Source organism: Aotus nancymaae, unplaced genomic scaffold, assembly GCF_030222135.1.
Source record: "Aotus nancymaae isolate 86718 unplaced genomic scaffold, 86718_ANA_hifiasm-v0.15.2.pri h1tg000049l, whole genome shotgun sequence".
In the NCBI taxonomy this organism is placed as follows: domain Eukaryota; kingdom Metazoa; phylum Chordata; class Mammalia; order Primates; family Aotidae; genus Aotus; species Aotus nancymaae.
In genome coordinates this window covers 18,524,836-18,547,113 of record NW_026988463.1, presented here as the reverse complement: position 1 = coordinate 18,547,113, position 22,278 = coordinate 18,524,836, and the positions used below count along the sequence as shown (strand labels likewise).

General features: G+C 45.2%; 2 protein-coding genes across 7 annotated transcripts in view; both read right to left on the bottom strand.

The window, feature by feature from the left end:
• VPS35L (VPS35 endosomal protein sorting factor like) overlaps positions 1–15,570 on the bottom strand; it is a 149,126-nt gene extending 133,556 nt beyond the window's left edge. The window contains exons 1-3 of one of the 2 annotated variants that reach the window (XM_021672319.2): positions 15,463–15,570; positions 5,578–5,677; positions 1,450–1,617 (exon numbers count right to left, since the gene is read on the bottom strand). In XM_021672319.2, the coding sequence (XP_021527994.2) occupies positions 1,450–1,617; positions 5,578–5,677; positions 15,463–15,479 (285 nt within the window). In that variant the 5' untranslated portion in view covers positions 15,480–15,570. Of the gene's footprint in view, positions 1–1,449; positions 1,618–5,577; positions 5,678–14,905; positions 15,012–15,462 lie in introns of those variants that run through there. The other variant, XM_064362545.1, reaches the window with a different exon arrangement.
• Positions 15,571–19,687: 4,117 nt separating this feature from the next.
• Positions 19,688–22,278, bottom strand: part of CCP110 (centriolar coiled-coil protein 110) — a 29,922-nt gene continuing 27,331 nt past the window's right edge. For all 5 annotated transcript variants that reach the window (XM_012464663.3, XM_012464664.3, XM_064362543.1 and 2 more), the window contains one exon: positions 19,688–22,207. In XM_012464663.3, coding sequence (XP_012320086.2) covers positions 22,155–22,207 — 53 coding nt within the window. In that variant the 3' untranslated portion in view covers positions 19,688–22,154. The remainder of the gene's footprint in view (positions 22,208–22,278) is intronic.

Sequence of the window (22,278 nt, the reverse complement as noted above, 5' to 3'; positions counted from 1 at the left end):
GATGGAGTCTCACTTTGTTGCCCAGGTTGGGGTGCAAGGGTGCAGTCTCAGCTCACCGCAACCTCCACCTCCCGGGTTCAAGCGATTCTTCTGCTCAGCCTCCTGAATAGCTAGGCTTATAGGCGCCCACCACCATGCCCGGCTAATTTTTGTATTTTCAGTAGAGACAGGGTTTCACCATGTTGGGCAAGCTGGTCTCGAACTCCTGACCTCGTGATCCACCCGCCTCGGCCTCCCAAAGTGCTGTGATTACAGACGTGAGTCACCACGCCCAGCTAGGCTGCCTCTTTAATGAGGGTTTCCAATACCTCTCACAAGGTAGTAAGAGAACCAAATATGAAATGCACTCAGAAAATAATGCCTTCCATGAAGTAAGATGATGCTGCAATTATTTATATATGAGTATGTATGGGAATGCTCAGAAACTGCTGTCATAAATATCTATGAAAATACAGAGGAAAAGCTATGGAAGAAGACACATTACACCCATCATTCTCATGACCGCCAGGATGGAGAATGTAATGACGATCGTTCTACATGACTTTATCTGTAGTGTCTTACTCTTTCACATCAAAATGAGTGATTTACTTACGTAATTATCTAAAAAGACTTATAAGAAGAATAAAATTAAAAATAAATTTTAAGAACCAGGCGCAGTGGCTCATGCCTATAATCTCAGCACTTTGGGAGGCTGAGACAGGTGGATCACTTGAGGTCGGGAGTTCAAGACCAGCCTGGCCAACATGATGAAACCCCATCTCTAACAAAATACACAAAAATTAGCTGGGCATGGTGGTGCATGCCTGTAGTCCCAGCAACATGGTAGGCTGAGGTAGGAGAACTGCTAGAACCCGGAGGCAGAGGTTGCAGTGAGATTGCACTACTGCACATCAGTCTGGGTAACACAGCAAGGCTGTTTCAAAAAAAATTAAATTAAAAAATAAAAATAAATTTTAAAATGCTTTCCAAAAAAGAAGAAGAAAGAAAATGACTTCCCGGATCTACACCAGCCTCTCACATCTGGATGACTTGAACTGTTGCAACCAGAATGCACCAAGTGCATTACTTGTACAACTTAAAAAAGGGGAAGAAGCTTCAGGAGGCTCGGGATAGGAGAATCGCTTGAAGTTTGGAGTAGGAGACCACGCTGGGCAACACAGTGAGATTCTGCCTCTACAACAAAACAAAAAATTAACCGGGCACAGTAGCGTTTAACTGTAGTCCCGGCTATTCAGGAGGGTGAATAGAACTGCTTGAGGTGGGAGAACTGCTTGAGCCCAAGAGTTGGAGGCTGCGGTGAGCCGTGATTATACCACTGCACTCCAGCCTGGGTGACAGAGTGAGACTCTGTCTCTTAGGGAAAAAAACGGGCAGGGCAGGAGAAAACCACCCATTCCTGCACCCACAAAACCGACCCCCCACTAGACAAGCATGGCTGGGGCACATTACCGTAGCAGCTGTCAAGGCTGCAGGGTCAGCAGTGGCTGCAAACATGGAGAGGGGGTCAGTCCCATCCAGGACGCTGCTCAGCGGGTCCACCATGGAGCTGGAGGAGGAGGATGACGTGGAAGAAGTGCTTCCCTTCCGAGTTACTTTCTTCGTCTTTGACTCTGTGACCTGTGAGGAAAATTTCCAGAGGTAAAAGAGAGGTCCCACAACTCTCCCCAGTCAAACACTCGAGTGGGTACTTTTTACAAAAGATACAGAAATTGCCAGGCATGGTGGCTCATGCCTGTAATCCCAGCACTTTGGGAGGCCAAGGCGAGCAGATCACAAGGTCAGGAGTTCGAGACCAGCCTGGCCAATATGGTGAAACCCCACCCCTACCAAAAAAAACAAAAACAAAAATTAGCCAGGCGTGGTGGCGTGCACCTGTAGTCCCAGCTACTGAGGAGGCTGAGGTAGCAGAATCACTGGAACCCAGGAGGCAGAGGTTGCAGTGAGTCGAGATCGTGCCACTGCACTCCACCAGCCTGGGTGACAGAGTGAGACTCCGTCTCAAAACAAAAAACAAAAAACAAAAAAAGATATGAAAATAATCCAGGTGTGGTGGTACATGCCTGTGGTCCTAGCCACTCAGAAGGCTGAAGTAGGAGGATGGCTTAAGCCCAGGAGGCGGAGGTTGCAGTGAGCTAAGATCGCATCACTGTACTCCAGGCTGTTAAATGTATGTGGTCTCTCCCCCAGTTCCTGCCACAGAGCTCCTAATACCTTGGGAGATTTCCTGGGTGATAGGAGCATCTTTTATCCTCATGAAGTGACTCCCAATGGGCTTCTGCAGGGCTTCAGGATGGGGTCTGGTCACCAGAAAGACCAAGCCATGATTAGAAGGCTGGAACTTTCAGCCCTATTCCCCATCCTTTGGGAAGGTAAGAGGGGCTAGAGATTGAGTTAATAATCAATCATGCCTGTGCAATGATGCCTCCTAAAAAACCCATAAAAAATGGGATTTAAGGAGGCGGAGGTTACCATGAGCCAAGATTGTGCCACTGCACTCCAGCCTGGGCGACAGAGTGAGACCTTGTCTCAAAAAAAAAAAAAGAAAACAAAACAAAACAAAAAACGAGGTGCAGGGGGGGATTGAAGAGCTTCCAGGTAGGTGAACAAGAACACACTGAGGTACCTGGAGGGGACATGAAAGCTGTGTGTGCCCCTTCACCTGGACCTCATCCCATGTACCTCTTTATCTGGCTGTTCATCTGTATTCTTTGTAATACCCTTAATAATAAACCAATAAGGATAAGTAATTGTTTCCCTAGTTCTGCGAGCAAGTGCAGCAAATTACTGAACATGATGGAGGGAGGCAGGGGACCTCCCAATGTGTAGTGAAGCTGGAATTTCTGAAGTGAAGGCTGTCTTTTTTTTTTTTTTTTGGAGACAAGAGTCTCGCTTTGTCACTAAGCCTGGAGTGCAGAGGTGCAACCACGGTTCACTATACCCTCGACATCCTGGGCACAAGCGATCTTCCTGCTTCAGCCTCCCGAGCAGCTAGGACTATAGGTGCAGCACCACCCTCTGCTATTTTTTGTAGAGATGGGGTATTACTGTGTTGCCCAGGCTGGTCTCAAACTCCTGCGCCCAAGGGATCCTCCCACCTAGCATCCCAAAGTGCTGGGATTACAGTCATGAGCCACCACACCTAGCCAGGGCTGTCTTACTGAGGGCCTTGCCCTCAAACCTGTCGAGTCAGATTCTAACTCCTGGTGACTGCTGCCTGAATGGAGGTGAACCACAGTCTAGGGGAGGGAGAGAAGCACCTCCCATTGGTGTCCGTTTGCTGTTTTTGTCTGCCTGGCACCCATTCCTCCATCTCACAGGCTTAATACCCCAAATTCTCTTTGAGAAAACATCTCTCCCCTACACTCAGTTCCTCCAGGCCTGGTGGGATGAACTCTGATCCCAGTTCCCAGGGTGAGCATTAGACCTAATCCAATCGACCAACTTATTCTATACAGCGGGTCACCAATGCTGGGTCAGGGTAGGGAGCATAACAAAACTGGGTCAATGAAAACTGCTGGAGAAAAGCATTTTCCTGCTGCTGATGTTGCTAATCTAACAGGATGGGCCTGGAGCTGCTGCAACTATTCTCAGCTACTCTGTTATGGTGTTAAATCAAGTTTGGCCTAAGGCTGCCTCCTTACATGTTTTAAGTTTGGCCTAAAGGATTCTCTGCACATAGTGAACTATAACCTCACTGGACACATAAATAGACTGTAACCTACTCTTGCGCCAATGACTGAGTTGCAACCAATCAAACGTGGCTAACTGTTGAAACTGGGTTCAAATAAGGTAAATGCTGAGCTGTAACCGATCCAGCTATTTCTGTACCTCACTTCTGTTTTCTGTACATCACTCTCCATTTTCTGTCCATAAATCTTCTTCTACCACATGACTGTGCTGGAGTCTCTCTGAACCTGCTCTGGCTAGGGAGGCTGCCCAATTAACGAATTGTTCTCTGCTCAATTAAGCTCCATTAAATTTAATTTGGTTGAGAATCTTCTTTTTTTTCCTTTTTATTTTTTTGAGATGACATCTTGCTCTATTGCCCAGGCTGGAGGGCAGTGGCGCAATCTCGGCTCACTGCAACCCGTTTCCTGGGTTTAAGCAATTCTCCTGTCTTAGTCTCCTGAGTAGCTGGGACTACTGGCACACACTACTGCACCCAGCTATTTTTGTATATTTAGTAGAGATGAGGTTTCGCCATGTTGACCAGACTGGTCTTGAACTCCTGACCTCAGGTGATCCAACCATTTCAGCCCCTCAAAGTGCTGAAATGATGGTTATGAGGTGTGGCACCCGGACAAGAATTTTCTTTTAACATGGGGAATGGGTACCTGAGCATGAAAGCAACTGTGGCTGTGGTGAGGTCACCCACGGTCACAAAACAGCACGGGGACTGAGGGGTCGTGGGAGGCTGAACCTCAGTCTTGGGGGTTTTCTGCTTCATGCAATCATTCCCAGAGCCGCCATGCTGACAATCACATCTCCCCAACATGACAACTATGTAGTTTCTGTCACTTGCTAGTAAGATAACACCAACCTGGCAGAGAGGGACCAGCCAAGTCTCTTGCCTGCTTTTGTTTCATTTTTTAATAAACCCACAGATAGACTAAGATGCTATTCAGGACTGCACTCTCTGCTGGCAATTAGAGTGACTCTTATATCCCACATACGAAAATTAAAAGTCAAGATACAACTTGTTGACACAGCCAAATCAGGAACAAAGTCATCCCATTCACATGGCGACCTCACTAATGAGGAAGGGAGGGAGTAAAAATGGTGCTGGGAGAGACCAATATTACAAAAAAGAGGCAGTGAACAAATTGGTTGATTTAAATATGCAGGCCAGGAGAGGCAGCTCATGCCTGGAATCCTAGCACTTTGGGAGGCCAAGGCGGGTGGATCACCTGAGGTTGGGGTTTGAGACCAGGCTGGGCAATGTGGCAAAACCCTGTCTACTAAAAATACAAAAATTTGCAAAAATTTGCAGAGTGTGGTGGTATGTGCCTGTAATCCCAGCTACTTGGAAGGCTGAGGCAGGAGAACTGCTTCAACCTAGGAGGCAGAGGTTGCAGTGCACTAAGATCGTACCACTGCACTCTAGCCTGGGCGACAAAGTGAGACCCTATCTCAAAAATAAATAATAAAAACATTAAAAAAAAAATCAGGCTGGAAATGGTGGCTCAACCTGTAATCTTAGCACTTTGTGAGGTAGAGGCGGGCAGACTGTCTGAGCTCAGGTGTTCGAGACCAGCCTGGGCAACGTGGTGAAACCCCATCTTACTAAAATAATACAAAACCGTAGCCAGGCATGGTGGCACGTGCCTATAGTCCCAGCTACTCAGGAGGCGGAGACGCAAGAATCACTTAAACCCCTGGAGGCAACGGCTGCAGTGAACCAAGATCGCACCACTACACTCCAGCCTGGGTGACAGAGCAAGACTGTCCAGGGAAAAAAAAAAAAAAATCAAATAAGCACAAGTGGCTACCACTGGCAAAATGGAAAAGACTCAGGAAGACTGTCTTTCATTTCAAGGGCTAAGAATATCATTTAGAAAGACCCTTAACAAAACTTACAGTTATGGGTTTCAGAGGATGATAGTCTCCAAACTCCAATGGTACAGCCTCCAGTCGACATGATGCGAACTCAGCTTTGTAGTTCCTGTTCCTGGAGTGCCTGGTCAACAGGAAAACAGAGTCAATTAGTGGATGGGGACACTTAAAATGCTAAAAACTTCTAGTGAGACTTTCTCAATGATGTGGTAGTTCAGAGCAGCACGATACTTTGACCAAGGTCAAAAAGAAGCTACATTTAAAAACAAATTTTTTGGCCAGGCACAGTGACTCATACCCGTAATCCCAACACTTTGGGAGGCCTAGGCAGGCAGATCACTTGAGGTCAGGAATTTGAGACCAGCCTGGCCAACATAGTAAAACCCCGTCTCTACTAAAAACATAAAAGTTAGCTGGGCATGGTGGTGCATGCCTGTAATCCAAATTTTGTATTTGGGAGGCTGATGCAGGAGAACTGCTTGAACCTGGGAGGTAGAGGTTGCGGTGAACTGAGATGGCCCCACTGCACTCCAGCCTGGGCCACAGGGCAAGACTCCGTGGCAAACAAAAAACAAAACACATTTTTAAAAAATCTGTTTGAAGGTAGAAAGAGCTGCCAGCATACTGGACTTGTCGTGCCACACACCAGAAGACAGGAAAACTCACTAAGGTGACTCTAAAACTCCTTGCCCAGCTTTCCTGCTCAGGGTATTTATGAAATTCTCAGCATGGGACAAGACACTGAAGCCAAGCAGAGGGCAGCTGTGAGGCAGCAGAGCAGCTGAAAGGGCTCTAAGGAAACCTCACAGAGCTGCACAGATAAACAGGAGTCCAGGGCTATCAAGACAGCCAGGAGGAAGATGAGAGAGCACAGGGAAGACAGAACTCCAGCCCAGATTTCCTTTCAAGGTATTCACCCATTGAGCTGCGTAGGGCAAGAGAAAGGAGCCAAACAGAAAGAAAATGAAGAGCTCGCGATGTTTTCACTGGTTTCATGAAGGTTCAACAAGATAAAGGATTCGTGAGCTGGAAAATAAAGGGGGAGACTGAAGCACGGAGCAGAAAAGCACAGGAAGACAGACACAATTTCAAAGACACTAGGGATGAGAAGAGAAGGCCTAACACACATATAATTGGAATCCCAAAGAGGAAGAGAGAGAGAATGGGCAAGAACAGTCTCTAAAAAGATTATAGGTGAAACTTTTCCAAAACCAAAGAAAGACATCAAGCTACAGACTCAAGAAACATCCGTGGCCCAAGTAGGACAAGTACAAAGGCAAACAGACAAAACACACTTAGAGCCTTTATGGTAAAATGTATAGAAACCAAAAGAATTTCTTTTACTTTAAGTTTTTTTGAGAGATGGCATCTTCCTATGTTGCCCAGACTGGTCTTAAACTCCTGGGCTCAAGTGATCCTCCTGCCTCAGCCTCCCAAAGTGCTGGGATTATAGGCATGAACCACAGCGCCCAGCCTTCTTTCAGCATTTTAAAGATGCTGTTCTTGTGTCTTCTTTGCTCATCTTTGTGCCGAAACAATAGTCTTATTGTTGCTCCTTTGAAAATAAAGTATCCTTTTAAGAAATTCTCTCTGCCAGGCATGGTGAATCACGCCTGTAATCCCAGCACTCTGGGAGGTCAAGGAAGGTAGATTGCTTGAACCCAGGAGTTCAAAACCAGCCTGTGCAACATGACGAAACCCATCTCTACAAAAATAAAAAAAAAATTAGCTGGGTGTGGTGGTATATGCTTGTAGTCCCAGCTACTCTGGAGACTGAGGTGGGATGATCGGAGTTCAAAACTGCAGTGAGCTATGATGGCACCACTGCACTCCAGCCTGGGCAACAAAATGAGTCCCTCTCTCTTAAAAAGAAAAAAGAAATCTGAAGGAGAGGAACACAGGAGGGGGGAGAAGGCAGAAAATATTTTAAAATGATTCTCTTTACATTCTTAATCTCTATTATGAAGATCTGGGAATTTAATCTCATATCTTACGGTTTAAAAAATTTTTTTAGCCAGGCGCTGTGGCTCATGCCTGTAATCCCAGCACTTTGGGAGGCCGAGGCGGGTGGATCACGAGGTTAAGAGATCGAGACCATCCTGGTCAACGTGGTGAAACCCCGTCTCTACTAAAAATACAAAAATTAGCTGGGCATGGTGGTGCATGCCTGTAGTCCCAGCTACTCGGGAGGCTGAGGCAGGAGAATTGCTTGAACCCAGGAGGCGGAGGTTGCAGTGAGCCGGGATCAAGCCATTGCACTCCAGCCTGGGTAACAAGAGCAAAACTGTCTCAAAAAAAAAAAAAAAATTTTGTAACTCACACTTAACCAAATGTTTTACGCATGTGTGTATCCACATACAATTTTAAAAGCTACCATAGTCATGGAATGTCAGGCCCACAAAGTCATAGACAAGTTAACCTATTTGACCCCTTTCTCATCTCCTCCATTGACTCTCCAAGCAGAACATCTCAGCCAGTATGGAAAGTGACAAAGTCTCTCCTTGACCAAACTCTGGGCAGGCTCCTCTGAGTTCTCTCTCCAACTAGTGGTTGGCTATTGGATTTCCAAGTCTGCTTTTGCACTACCCAGTTTTAGCAACAATTCTGTTAAGTTGGTTGAGCCAGAATCCCCCTCCATATCCAATCACCCTCAATATCTGATCAAATTCTTCTTCTATCCCCACTTGGCTATAAATTTCCACTTCTCCTTGTTACATTAGGAGTGGAGGCCAATCTCTAGCCCTTATTGCAAAACCCCACTGCAGCAGCCCCCTAAAGCCTGTCTCATTTTCTTTAACAAGTGCCATGAACAATAGTTTTTCTTTTCTTTCCTTTTCTTTTCCTTTTTTTGAGACAATCTCTCTCTGTCGCCCAGGCTGGAGTGCAGTGGTGCGATTTCAACTCACTGTAACTTCCACATCTTAGGTTCAAGCCATCCTCCTGCCTCAGCCTCCCGAGTAGCTGGAACTAGTTATATAGACTATATAGCTAATTCTGTATTTTTTAGTAGAGATGGGGTTTCACCACGCTGGTCTCGAACTCCTGACCTCAGGTGATCCACCCGCCTCGGCCTCCCAAAATGCTGGGATTAGAGGCATGAGCCACCGCATCTAGCCAATAGTTTTGCTTTAACAAAAGACGTGCACACTTCTCATTTGTCAAACACCACATTCCAGAAAAACAGCTTTTCTGCGCACATGGGACAATTCTTGTCTCCCCTAATCCACTTTGGGAAAGAGGAAACTCAAAAAGCACAGGGACTTTCCTTGGCTTCCAAGTCCCTTAAATTCATCCCCCTACCCCACCTTCTGCTCCCATTGAGATTCCCAACTTCATTAACCTTTGTATGAAATACTAGTACACCAGACCTAATTGTGCCACGCAACTGATCAGCTTTACCCAATATCCTCCATTAACCCAGAAATCCAAGCCAACACAAACAAATTGTGCTCCCATGTAATTTCATTTCTATCTTTTCTAAATGAACTCAGCTTCGAGTATAGGAGAGGAGGAGAAAGGTGGTTGACAATAACCAGTTCGACTTCTATTTTTTTTTAGGGGAAAATCCCTTTCACAATATATTGCCTACTCCCTCTGGGGTCATATTTATAAAATATATACTGTCTTCATCTTCCAAAAGATTGCAATTGAAATCACCTATGAAATATTCTTGCAAACTCCCATCTCATCAAGGATGCCATCAGGCAATCCTTGATTAAAAAAACAAAACCCCCAACAGTCAAGATGGAGTTTAAAACATCAAATTACACTTTTCTTCTTTTCAAATCACTTCTTTTTTGTTTTTTTTGAGACAAAGCTTTGCTCTGTTCCCCAGGATGGAGTGCAGTGGTATGATTTCACCTCACTGCAACCTCCACCTCCTGCATTCAAGCAATTCTCCTGCCTCAGCCTCCCAAGCGGCTGGGATTACAGGTGTGTGTAACCATGCCTAGCTCATTTTTGCATTTTTAGTAGAGATGGGGTTTCACCATGTTGGCCAGGCTGGTCTCAAACTCCTGACCTCAAGTGAAGTGCCCACCTTGGCCTCCCGAAGTGCTGGGATTATAGGTGTGAGCCACCATGCCCAGCTTCCAATGACTCTTACCAGTTGTCAAGAAAAGTAGAAAGTTGAAAGGTTCATTTAACAAAGTAGAAAATTTAATACGACCAGAAAGTCAGTTCCAAATGTGTTTTCTGTCCCTATTGGAATTACTAACCAATCAGTCTGGGTGCAGTGGCTCATGACTGTAATCAAACACTTTGGGGGGCCGAAGTGGGGGGATCACCGGAGGTTGGGAGTCGAGACCAGCCTGGCCAACATGGAGAAATCCCATTTCTACTAAAAAAAAAAACCAAAAAACAAAATTAGCCTAGCGTGGTGGCACATGCTTGTAATCCCAGCTACTCGGGAGGCTGCGGCAAGAGAATCACTTGAACTCAGGAGGCAGAGGTTGCAGTGAGCTGAGATTGCACGATTGCACTGCAGCCTGGGCAACAAGAGCAAAACTCTGTCCCAAAAAAAAAAAAAAAAAAAGAATTACTAACAAATCAATCAACAGCTGAGCAAACGTTAGATCAAAACAGAAATATGACTTCATATGCAATACTCAAATAACAGTTCTTATTGTGCACTTACTATATAGCAGGCTCTAGGCCAGTCTTTACCTCCATTTCCTCATTTCATCAACCCAATGAGGTAGGTACTATACCCATTTTTCAGATGAAGAAGCAGAGGCTGTTCAAATTTTGTTAACTTGTCAAAAGTGAGAGCAGCAATAGAAACCAATTCATTAGTTCCACTGATTATCAATAGGTCATGTTGAGAACTTTAAAAATTAAGTATGTCTATTTCTCTTAAAAGAGCCAAGTTTTAAAATGAATTTTATTTTTTTTAAAAAGAGGAGGTCAAGCACTGTGGCTCACACCTGTAATCCCAACACTTTGGGAGGCCAAGGCAGGTGGATCACAAGGTCAGGAGTTCAAGACCAGCCTGGCCAAGATGGAGAAACCCCATGTCTACTAAAAATTACAAAAAAAATTTAGCTAGGCGTGGTGACAGGCACCTGTAATCCCAGCTACTCAGGAGGCTGAAGCAGGAGAATTGCTTGAACCTGGGAGATGGAGGTTGCAGTGAGCCGAGATAGCACCACTGCACTCCAGCCTGGGAGACAGAGCGAGATACCACCTCAAAAAAAAAAGGGGGGCACGGGGAATGGTGGTGAAAAAATACTTCTGGGCTGGGCAAGGTGGCTCATGCCTGTAATCCCAGTACTGTGGGAGGCCAAGGCAGCTGGATCACCTGAGGTCAGGAGTTTGAGACCAGCCTGGCCAACATGGAGAAACCTCATCTCTACTAAAAACACAAAAAAAATTAGCCGGGTATGGTGGCACACACCCGTAATCCCAGCTACTCGGGAGGCTGAGGCACGAGAATCGCTTGAACCTGGGAGGCAGAGTTGCAGTGAGCCAAGATAGCTACACTGTACTCCAGCCTGGGCAACAGCACAAGACTCTGTTTCAAAAAAATAAAAAAGAAATACTGCTTCTGGAAATAAATCTTAGAAAAAAATTTTCTTCCTGAAAGCCCACTGTAAACCATCATATTTTAATTTTCTACCACCTCTTTGATTATTTCCTCAAATTTGCTCTCGGATCCCTAAGTTTGAGATGTTAAAGGATTTTCTTGAATCCCTGGGTCTTTGGTAAGGATAACAGCGACCTCTTGTGGGCATTTTCTCAAAAATCATTTCTTCTCTTTCTGCTAACATAGTGATATAAACTGGTAAAAAATCCCCATAATTCCAACCCCCAACAATGCAAAGGGCTTGTCTGGATCACTGGCACCTGCCACAGGAAAAAAGGCCACCATTTCACACCTCTACTCTTGGCTGAGCTTACCCTTTGGCTACTCATAGTGCAGTTCACAGATCACCAGCAATTACATCACCTGGGCGGGCTGAAATACCCCAGGCCTACAGAATCACAATCTGCATTTTAACTAAATCCTCAGGTGGTTTATATGCACATTAAAGGTTGAAAACTGTCTATTTTTAAATTATTTACCTCTGATAGTATAAATGCACAGAAATCCCACTATGATTAACCAAATTAATCTCCTTATACTGGAAACACCAAAATCCACTAAATGCTTTGCCCAGCTATTTTAATTCTCAAGTAATTTTCTGGTTACTAATCACATAATCAGACCACACAGCGTTTTCTTCCACAATCATAATATTACCCAGCTCCCTCCACTGCTACACATACACACACACATACACACGCCCCTCTTAAAATGATGTAGAAATTCTGACTCCAAAGGTTGGTATTTTTTTTTTTCTGAGACAGAGTCTCACTCTGTCATCCAGGCTGGAATGCAGTGGCTCAATCTCGACTCACTACAACCTCTGCCTCCTGGGTTCAAGCAACTCTCCTGCGTCAGCCTCCTGAGTAGCTGGGACTTACAGGCATGTCCCACCATGCCTGGGGAATTTTTTAATTTTTATTTTTTGGGTAGAGACAGCGTTTCACTATGTTGGCCAGGCTGGTCTCAAACTCCTGACATCAAGTGATCCACCGGCCTCGGCCTCCCAAAGTGCTGGAATTAGAGGCATGAGCCACCTCCCCTGGCCCAAAGGGTGGTCTTTGCAAGTGTGCCATAACCACAGGATTAAACGGAAAATGTGATCTAGTGTATACAGGACATCTCATCTCCTAGCCAGGCCAAAATATAGCAGGAATAGCAAAAAGTTTGGTAAAAAGAGGCATTTCTTGGGGGACCCATGGCAAGACAGTGAGATTTGGGGAACCCCACAAGCCAGAAACCTCAGCCCAGGATATAGATTTGAGGTCCAGCTGACCAGGATGATTACAATCACAGGCTCTGGCTTCCAAACCTCAGCTGTCCCTTGTGGGGCTAATGATTTTAAGTAAACTGCTTCATTTCTCTGCCTCTATTTCAGCATTTGAAACATGGGGTTGCTATAAGAACTGAATGACGTTACACGTTATACACTGAGTGTGGTATCTGACACAAAATAAGAGCTTGATAAATGTAAATTTAATGACAGAAACTCATTTCTCCTCTGCAGTCCTCCTCAGTTTCCTCATTCATTCATAAATACTATTCAGTACTCACCATCACGTTCTAGGCTCCAGATACAAAGATGAACAAAACTCAGTCCCTTTAACTTTTTTTTTTTGAGACGGAGTCTTGCTCAGTCACACAGGTTGGAGTGCAATGGCGATCTCGGCTCACTGCAACCTCTGCCTCCTGGTGATGAAGCAAGTCTCCCGCCCCAGCCTCCCGAGTAGCTGGGATTACAGGCACCTGCTGTCATGCCCAGCTACTTTTTATATTTTTGTAGAGATAGGGTTTCACTATGTTGGCCAGGCAGATTTGGAACTCCTGACCTCAGGTGATCTGCCCACCTCAGCCTCCCGTGTAGCTGGGATTACAGGCACCTGCCATCATGCCCAGCTACTTTTTGTATTTTTGTAGAGACGGGGTTTCACCATATTGGCCTGGCAGATCGGCAACTCCTGACCTCAGGTGATCCGCCCGCCTCAGCCTCCCGAGTAGCTGGGATTACAGGCACCTGACATCATGCCCAGCTACTTTTTGTATTTTTGTAGAGACAGGGTTTCACCATATTGGCCTGGCAGATCAGCAACTCCTGACCTCAGGTGATCCGCTCGCCTTGGCCTCCTGAGTAGCTGGGATTACAGGCACCTGCTATCATGCCCAGCTACTTTTTGTATTTTTGTAGAGACAGGGTTTCGCCATGTTGGCCTGGCAGATCTGCAACTCCTGACCTCAGGTGAGCTGCCCGCCTCAGCCTCCCAAAGTGCTGGGATTACAGATGTGAGCCACCGCACCCAGACAATCCCTTCAACTTTTTTTTTTTTTTTTTGGCGACTCCACCGGGACGCGAACCCTTCAACTTTTAAGGAACAAGAAGTCTAGTAGGGAAACTGAAAGATGAATGCACACTACAAAAAGAAATGTTCAGAGCATGGGCCAGGTGCAGTGTCTCATGCCTGTAATACCAGCACTTTGGGAGGCTGAGGCAGGCAGATCACCTGAGGTCAGAAGTTTGAGATCAGTCTCACCAATATGGAGAAACCCAGTCTCTACTAAAAATACAATATTTGCCAGGCGTGGTGGTGTGTGCTTGTAATGCTAGCTACTCAGGAGACTTAGGCAAAAAATTGCTTGAACCAGGAGGCAGAGGTTGTAGGGAGCCAAGATCTCAGTCACTGCACTCAAGCCTGGGCGAGACTCCGTCTCAGAAAAAAAAAAAAAAAAAAATTAGAGCACGGCCACATTAGCAACTTTAGAGACCCTAAACACTAAAAGTGTTACGGCACCTGTTTTCCTGCTTGTAATATAAAATTAAAATGCCAAACGTAAAAATGTACCAGGATGCAGTGATTAACAGAGCATCTTCCTGGATTTTCTGATTGCAAACTCCAGATAAAGCCACTGAAGCCAAATGTTTCTCATGTTTTTGGTTAGCTTTTTGGTCAAGCCAGCATGACTTTTTTTTTCCTTTTTTCTTTTTTTGAGACAGTCTCACTCTGTTGCCCAGGCTGGAGTGCAATGGGGCAATCTTTGCTCACTGCAACCTCCACCTCCCAGGTTCAAGCGATTCTCCTGCCTCACCCTCCCCAAATAGCTGGGATTACAGGCGCCCACCACCACGCCCGTCTAATTTTTGTATTTTTAGTAGAGATGAGGTTTTGCCATGTTGGCCAGGCTGGTCTCAAACTCCTGACCTCAGGTGATCTGCCAGCCTCGGCCTCCCAAAGTGCTGGGATTACAAGCGTGAGCCACTGCGCCCAGCCAGCACGACTATTGACTGAAGGAAAACTTAGGGAGTGGAAGTGCTCAGAGGCATTCAATGCTGATGTAGTGCGCCAAGAAAGCAGTCTCCTAAGGGTTGGGCAAGTGAAAGGAATAAGGCAAAATCAACTGTTGTATCAAGCACAAAATCAGAAGGTTGTACCTATTTCTAAGGTCTTTCATTCGCTCATTGAATCTAAGCTACTTCACATCATTAGAAAAGAAAGTAAATTATCTCACTTTCTGAGACGCAGGAGAGAATCCGTGTCCCCAAATCCCACTATCACCAACACAACTTGCTCAAGTTCTTCACTCACACACTTACCACCTGCTGGACGCTGAAGCTTCAGTCACTCCCAGCTACTCCAACCACAGAGGACTTATGGGCCTGCCGACCTTGGCACACGCCACGCCCTCCCCTACGGTGAACTCCTTTTTATCCTCCAAGACCCAATTTAACTCCTCCTCTCTGAAGCCTTCCCCTAGCCCCCAGGTGGGCATAATCACCTCCTTCTTGGTGTCTCATCCGAATGCCTTCTTTGGACATCCCTCTATTGTGTGTCTGCTCCGTTATACTCTCAGCTCCTTGAGGCCAAGGAATACGTCTGAGGGCTCTGCTTAGAGTAGGATGAATAGCGGCCATTTCACAGGTGAGAAAAGCAAGTCTCCAGGTGAACAGAGCAGCTCAGGATAACTGACCGACAGCCATGTCTGCCGACTCGTCTAGACTGAGAGCCGAGTCCACCATTCCCTTCAAACGGCGACCCCAGAACCCGCGGAAGCCTGGAAACTCAAGTTTTCTTTAGGGAATGAATGGACAGGGGGCCGTGGAAGGCCGCAGAGAGGCAGCAGACAGGGAGAGAACCAAGAACCCGCCAGTCTGGCTTCAGGTTGCTCCGCTGGACCCCGGTAGCGCCCAGAGATTCTACGGTTAAGACAACTTGGGGGTGGGCAGTCGACCACCAGAACCTAACAGACAGGAATTCACATTCTCAGACCCAGACAGACCCCGACACAACTGAGGACAGCCCCTCCCCGAAGCCCAGCCGCCGCAGCTAACTTACCAAGGAAAGACAGCCATCTTCCTAGTCACATGACAGCTTGTTCTGGGGTCGTCGGCCCGGCTTCCGCCGTCCAGACCCCGCCCCGCCCCGCCGGGCCTCGCCTCGCCTCGCCTCGCCTGCCCTAGCCGCCATCTTTGTGAAGGGCACCTGCCCGCCCCGCAGAGTCCAAACGGACCGTCTTCAGGCGCCATGCTTGTGAGGGGCAGGCGACGCTCTGCACAGCACAGGTTTCGTTTTCAGCTAAGCCATGCTTGTGAGGGGCAGCTGCCTGCTCCGGACGGCCCAGGGTACGACTTCCGCCGGCGCCATGCTTCTGAGAAGCAGCGTCGGCCTCTAGCAGCGTGCCTCAGAGTTTCTGTGAGCCATGATTGTAAAGGGCAGCTGACTACAGTGCGGGGTGGTCCTGCCTGCGGGCGCCATGATGGTGAAGGGCATGACTGCTGCTTAACCCACCTGCGCCCTCTAGGGGTGGAAAGGACTCCAGAAGCCGGCGGAGCGAAGAAGCGAACGGGTTCAGCCAGTACCTGGTTTTGCCGCTAATGCGCTGTTTGGCGTGGGTCAGCCACGCCCCCTCTAGGCCGCCGCTTTATCCACTGCTTTGCGGGCGCTTTAGGCACTTCCAGAATGCCCTTCGCACAACTAGCAACCACGGGCTGCCCTAGAACCAATATGATTGACTGCAGCTAATGCACGTGGGGAAATTGGGGTTCGCTTTTCGTCCCACTTGGCAAAGCAGTGTTTCTAGGAAGGTGGATATCCATTTCGACCACAGAACATATGGGCTTTAGTGTTTTCTCTGTTTATTTAAAAAGTGGATGAATCAGGATATTTTCAAAACAGCTACCATTTACTAAATGCTTAACTCTGTGTGTCAGGCACTTTGCATGCACCCTTCATTTTTTCTTAACTACAAACCTCTGAAATACCATTGGTGGTGATTTTAGAGAAGCTGAAGCTCAAAAAAAGTGTGGTGAATTGTACCAGGCCAGTAGCAAGTGACTGAACTGGGATTTGAACTCTTAACTCCAAATACTGTAATGGGAGTCATTTAATCACAAGGCAGCATCTGACCCTACTTTTTATTATTTTTTAATTTAAAGTTTTTTTTTTTTTAACAGGCGTCAGGAAAACAGATTCTCAAAAGAGCTCCTCTAGAAAAGGCAATAGAATATGCTTTCAACTCTGGTTGTAGTTTTGCATAGAGTCCTAACTTTTTCATCTGTGAAATTAGGATAACTCTGACTTTAAAGTGAAGGGAGAGGATTATAAAATGCCTGGCAAACGGTCAGCACTCCACAGAGGCAATACTTTCACGGAGCAGAGAAAAGAATCATATGGTACTCCTGTGATCTTTGTTTCCAGAGCGTTTCTCTCCGAGGCAGCATACTGTGCAACCTATCACAAAGCAGTGCTTCTCTTTCGTGAATGTGGACACCACTCAGCTGAGAACCTTATTAAAATGCAGATTCTGAGTCACAGCTGGGGTGAGGCCTGGGCTTCTGCATTTCTAACAAGTTCCCAGGCGGTCCCTTCAGACACGTAAGTGATGGCAGCAATTGCAGGTGGGAGGGTACCATGTAATTCAGGAGGCCATAGAACAGAGCAGTATGATATGCTCTTACACAGACTCAAAGAAAAGAACAAATAAAGTGAAAGGTAATATTTTACTGTCAGATCTAACTTTGGTCAGGCACAATGTTTGCCCTCAGCTGTTAGAACCTAATGATGTGATTCCAACCATACTATATCCCAGTTTTTCTGTATTCGATGACTAAAGGTCTCCTTTGTTTTTAAAAATTATTTTTAGGCCGGGTGTGGTAGCTCACGCCTGTAATCCCAGAACTTTGGGAGGCCGAGGTGGGCGGATCACCTGAGGTCAGGAGTTTGGGGCCAGTCTGGCCAACATGGTGAAACCCTGTCTCTACTAAAAAATACAAAAATTAGTCAGGCGTGGTGGGGGGTGCTGAGGTTGCAGTGAGCCGAGTCCAGCCTGGGCGACAAGAGCAAGATTCGGTTTCAAAAAAGTAAATAAATAATGAGAATTATTTTTATTTTTGAGACAGAGTCTTGCTCTATTGCCCAGGCTGGAGTGCAGTGGCGCGATCTCGGCTCACTGCAACCTTCACCCTCAGGTTCAAGGGATTCTCCTGCCTCAGCCTCCAGAGTAGCTGGGATTACAGATGCGTGCCGCCACTTCTGGCTAATTTTTGTATTTTTAGTAGAGACAGGGTTTCACCATGTTGATCAGGCTGGCCTCGAACTCCTGACCTCATGATCCTCCCCCCTTGGCCTCCTAAAGTGCTGAAATTACAGGCATGAGCCACCTCGCCCTGACAAAATTTTTGTTTTTGAGATGAAGTTTTGCTCTTGTTGCCCAGGCTGGAGTGAAATGGAGTGATCTCGGCTCACTACAACCTCCTCCTCCCGGGTTCAAGCGATTCTCCTGCTTCATCCTCCTGAGTAGCTGGGATTACAGGCATGTGCCACCACGCCTGGCTAATTTTTTGTATTTTTAGTATGGACGGGGTTTTTCCATGTTGGTCAGGCTGGTTTCGAACGCCCAACCTCAGGTGATCCACTCGCCTTGGCCTCCCAAAGTGTTGGGATTACAGGTGTGAGCCACTCTACCCGGCCCCCAAAATTATTTTTATAACCTACTTAGGCATCCATTACAGTCTCTTAGAGAGACAGCATTCAATGTTTTTATAACTCTTAGTTTTCATTTGCTGGTGGTGGTCTGTGGTTGTTCATGGGATGGTGACCTATGACAGGAAAAAGGATCATCTCCAGAACGGGCCCTCCAGTGTTCAGCTCAGTATGAGTAAGAAGGTATTTCCAGTCCTACCCACTATTCCCAACACAGGGAGTGAACAAGGGTTAAAGGGTGGCCAGATGAAAGCGAGGGGGCTCTTCCCACACAGCCTTGCAGGTTATCACATGCAACATCTCCTCAGTAAGAAGGCAAAGTAACTGGCCTTTTCCTACACCACGTTACATGGTTAGGCAGTAACAAAAGACAAATTCTTAAAGCTGTGCAAATTAACAGATTTGATGTGAGCTCCAACCTTTGCATTCTCTTTTCTCCCTCTCCTTCCCTTAGCAGGCTTCTCTCTTAATAAGACATTTCCAGCTTGAGATTTTTACCTTCTGAAAGTCCAACTCATGCAAACTCAAAATGCTGAACTAAGCACTGGTATAGCTATATGCCTCCTGAGGCTGATGCAGGAGAATCGCTTGAACGCAGGAGGCGGAGATTGTAGTGAGCCGAGATCATGCCATTGCACTCCAGACTGGGCAACAAGAGCAAATATATATATGTATCTAAGCTCCACTCTTGCCACTCAGGCTGGAATGCAGTGGCACAATCTCAGCTCACTGCAACCTCTGCCTCCTGGGTTCAAGCAATTCTCTTGTCTGCCTCCTAAGTAGCTGGGATTACAGGTGCCTGCCACCACACCTGACTAACTTTTGTATTGTTAGTAGAGATGGGGTTTCACCATGTTGGTCAGGCTGATCTCCCAACTCCTGACCTCAGGTGATCCGCCCGCCTCAGCCTCCCAAAGTGTTGGGATTTCAGGCATGGCCTAGGTGACATATTAAATAATGAGATAAATCTTTCATGGAACTTATAATTGTAAAGAGTGATTATATACAATATTTGTTTTGAACAAATATTTTTCAGTATCTATTTTCTTTCTTTTTTTTATTTGAGACAAAGTCTCATTCTGTCACCCTGGCTGGAGTACAATGGTGCGATCATAGCTCACTGTGGCCTGGAACTCCTGGGCTCAAGTGATCCTCCTGCCTCAGCCTCCAGAGTACCTGGGACTACAGATGTACACCACCATGCCTGGCTAATATCTATTTCTTTTTTCTTTTGTTTTTCTTTTGAGTTAAGAGTCTCACTGTGTGACCCAGGCTGGAGTGCAGTGGTGCGATTTCAGCTCATTGTAGCCTCTGCCTCCCAGGCTCATGGGATTCTCCTGCCTCAGCCTCCCAAGTAAGTAGTTGGAATTAACAGGCATGCACCACTACACTCGGCTAATTTTGTATTTAGTAGAGATGGGGTTCTGCCATGTTGGCCAGGCTGGTCTTGAACTCCTGACCTCGTGATCTGCCCGCCTTGGCCTCCTAAAGTGCTGGAATTACAGGCATGAGTCACCATGCCTGGCCTATCTATTTATTAATAGTCTTTTCCCTGGTAAATAAAAACAATCAAACTAGATTTTCTTTAAGATGAAAAGTTTATTTTGCTTTTTGCCTAGAAGCAAAACTAGTGAAAATAAAAGTATAAAAATAAATACAATTTACATTAATGAACATTCCAACTTGAAGTAAAAATAAGCAAAAAAATGTATATAAATAAAAATCCATCAAAAGCACAAAACAGTGTCTGGCACTTGTATAAGAAAAAGCTTTGAACACCAAAAAAATGTGTAAAACACACGCTTTTATCTTTAAATTAAAAACACACTCAAGTTTCTCATCCTTAATCTAAAGCTAGTTTTAACTTTCTCCAAAACATACTATTTGTTTTAACTAATTTTCATTACACACAAAAAATATACACAAAACTTTTAGCATCTTTCTTACTGGAGAGACCCACAATGCTATGAATAAGATGTATCCTGAGTTTTGAGAATGATAAAGCACAGTTTATCATATTAAGAGGATAATTTGACATATTTTGTCTATACATTTAAAAAAATTGGTTACTTGGACTTTTTTTGACCATCTTCTAATTTTCTGGTTCACTCATTCAATACATGATACATCTCAATAAAGAAAATCAAGTTTACACCCAGGGTGGATTATTATTTCAGTCTATAGCTGGATATCAAAGTTAAATTTAAAATGGCACAGAATATTGGAGAAAACAATCTTCATCTCCATATTCTTAAAATGATATTAAGAATATATACAAGCTGCATTTTCAAAATACCAGTATCTCTTTAAAATTTACATTAGATTAAATATACACTGTCCCAATTTTATGTGAAAAGCACAAAGCCCTTTTTGGAACTGGTATGACAAATTAATAGTGACATTCTCTCTCATGAAGTCATGTCTTCTAGGTAACATTTGTTGGTTGAGACTTTTTTTTTTTTTTGAGACAGTCTTGCTCTGTGGCCCAGGCTGGAGTATAGTGGCACAATCTATGCTCACTGCAACCTCTGCCTCCCAGGCTCAAGCAATTCTCCTGTCTCAGCCTCCCAAGTAGCTGGAACTACAGGCATGCACCACCACGCCCAACTAATTTTTGTATTTTTAGTAGAGATGGAGTTTCGCCATGTTGTACAGGCTGGCCTCGAACTTCTGACCTCAGGTGATCCACCTGCCTCGGCCTCCCGAAGTGCTGGGATTACAGGCGTGGGCCACCTTGCCCGGCCAACTGATACTTTTAATGGATATGTTAGTGATGAAAAATCTTAAACATGGGTGTCTTTAAGCAATGCAGAATTTTAACCAGGCAATAATCTTATCCTGAAATCTGGATTTATTATTATATAGCCCTTTATTCTCTCCTAAATCAAGCATGCTAGAAAAAACAGACTATGAAGAAACAAAATACACAGACTAAATAGAAAATATAACTGCATGCAACACATTATTCTTATTTTACAGAAATGGACGTAATAATGCATTCCCAAGAGCTACATTCAAGAAGATTGTGCTGTCTTCCCCAAATTTGCTACCCGTCACAGAAAGATCTTTTTTTTTTTTTTGAGACAAAGTTTTGTTCTTGTTGCCCAGGCTGGAGTGCAGTGGTGGGATCCTGGCTCACCACAACCTCTGCCTCCCAGGTTCACACGATTCTCCTGCTTCAGCCTCCCGAGTAGCTAGGATTACAGACATGCACCACCACACCTGGCTAATTTTGTATTTTTAGGGGAGGCAAGTTTTCTCCATGTTGGTCAGGCTGATCTCAAACTCCTGACCACAGGTGATCCACCCGCCTTGGCCTCCCAAAGTGCTGGGATTATAGGCGTGAGCCATGTTACCCAGCCAGAAAGATCTTATGATCTAGTACAAATGTTTCAGTACTGGGGTAACATACATGAAGCCTAACATTTCTGTAAGACAACTAGTTGTTGACAGGAATGTATACTTCTGACCAAAAGTGACCCACAGCAACTTCTGTGGGTCATTTTAGTGGACCACAATCGGCTATGTGGTTATACTGTAAGTCAAAGAATGTGGACATTGAGCAGTGAATCCAAGTTTTTAAAGTTATAAAATGAGGGAAAGGCATTCTTCTGCAATAATTTCCCCTTGAATCAAATTCAAAAATCACTATGCAGAGATGAATGAAATTTATGTTTTAGAACTTATTTATAATTTGTCATATCCTTTCAATATTCTGTAAAAGTAAATCCAAATGTCCTTTATGTTTACAAAAAGGGTCTCTGTAGACATCTGGGCACATAAAACAAACTTATGTTTGTATAGGTAAGCACAGAGATGATGCAATTACTAAACACTAATTTGTCTTCACCCAAACTTATTATTAAGAGGAACACAGGGGTGTGGAGCAGGAATTAGCAAACTGACCAAATGATCCAGATAAGTGCTCAGCCTTCTGACGTCACTTTGTCTGTGTAAACAGAGTCCAGGGTTAAATAAAGTCTTAGGCAGGGAAAATAACATGGATAATAATCCTCTCCCATTTTATCCTAATGAATGTTGTCTTCTTAAATTGTCGCAACATTTGGCCGCTTTCTTTGGATTTTTCCTGCATATACTCCTAAAAATAGAGCAAAACTAATATTATTTCTCAATGGTAGATTTTCTATAATGATACAATTTAATGAGTGC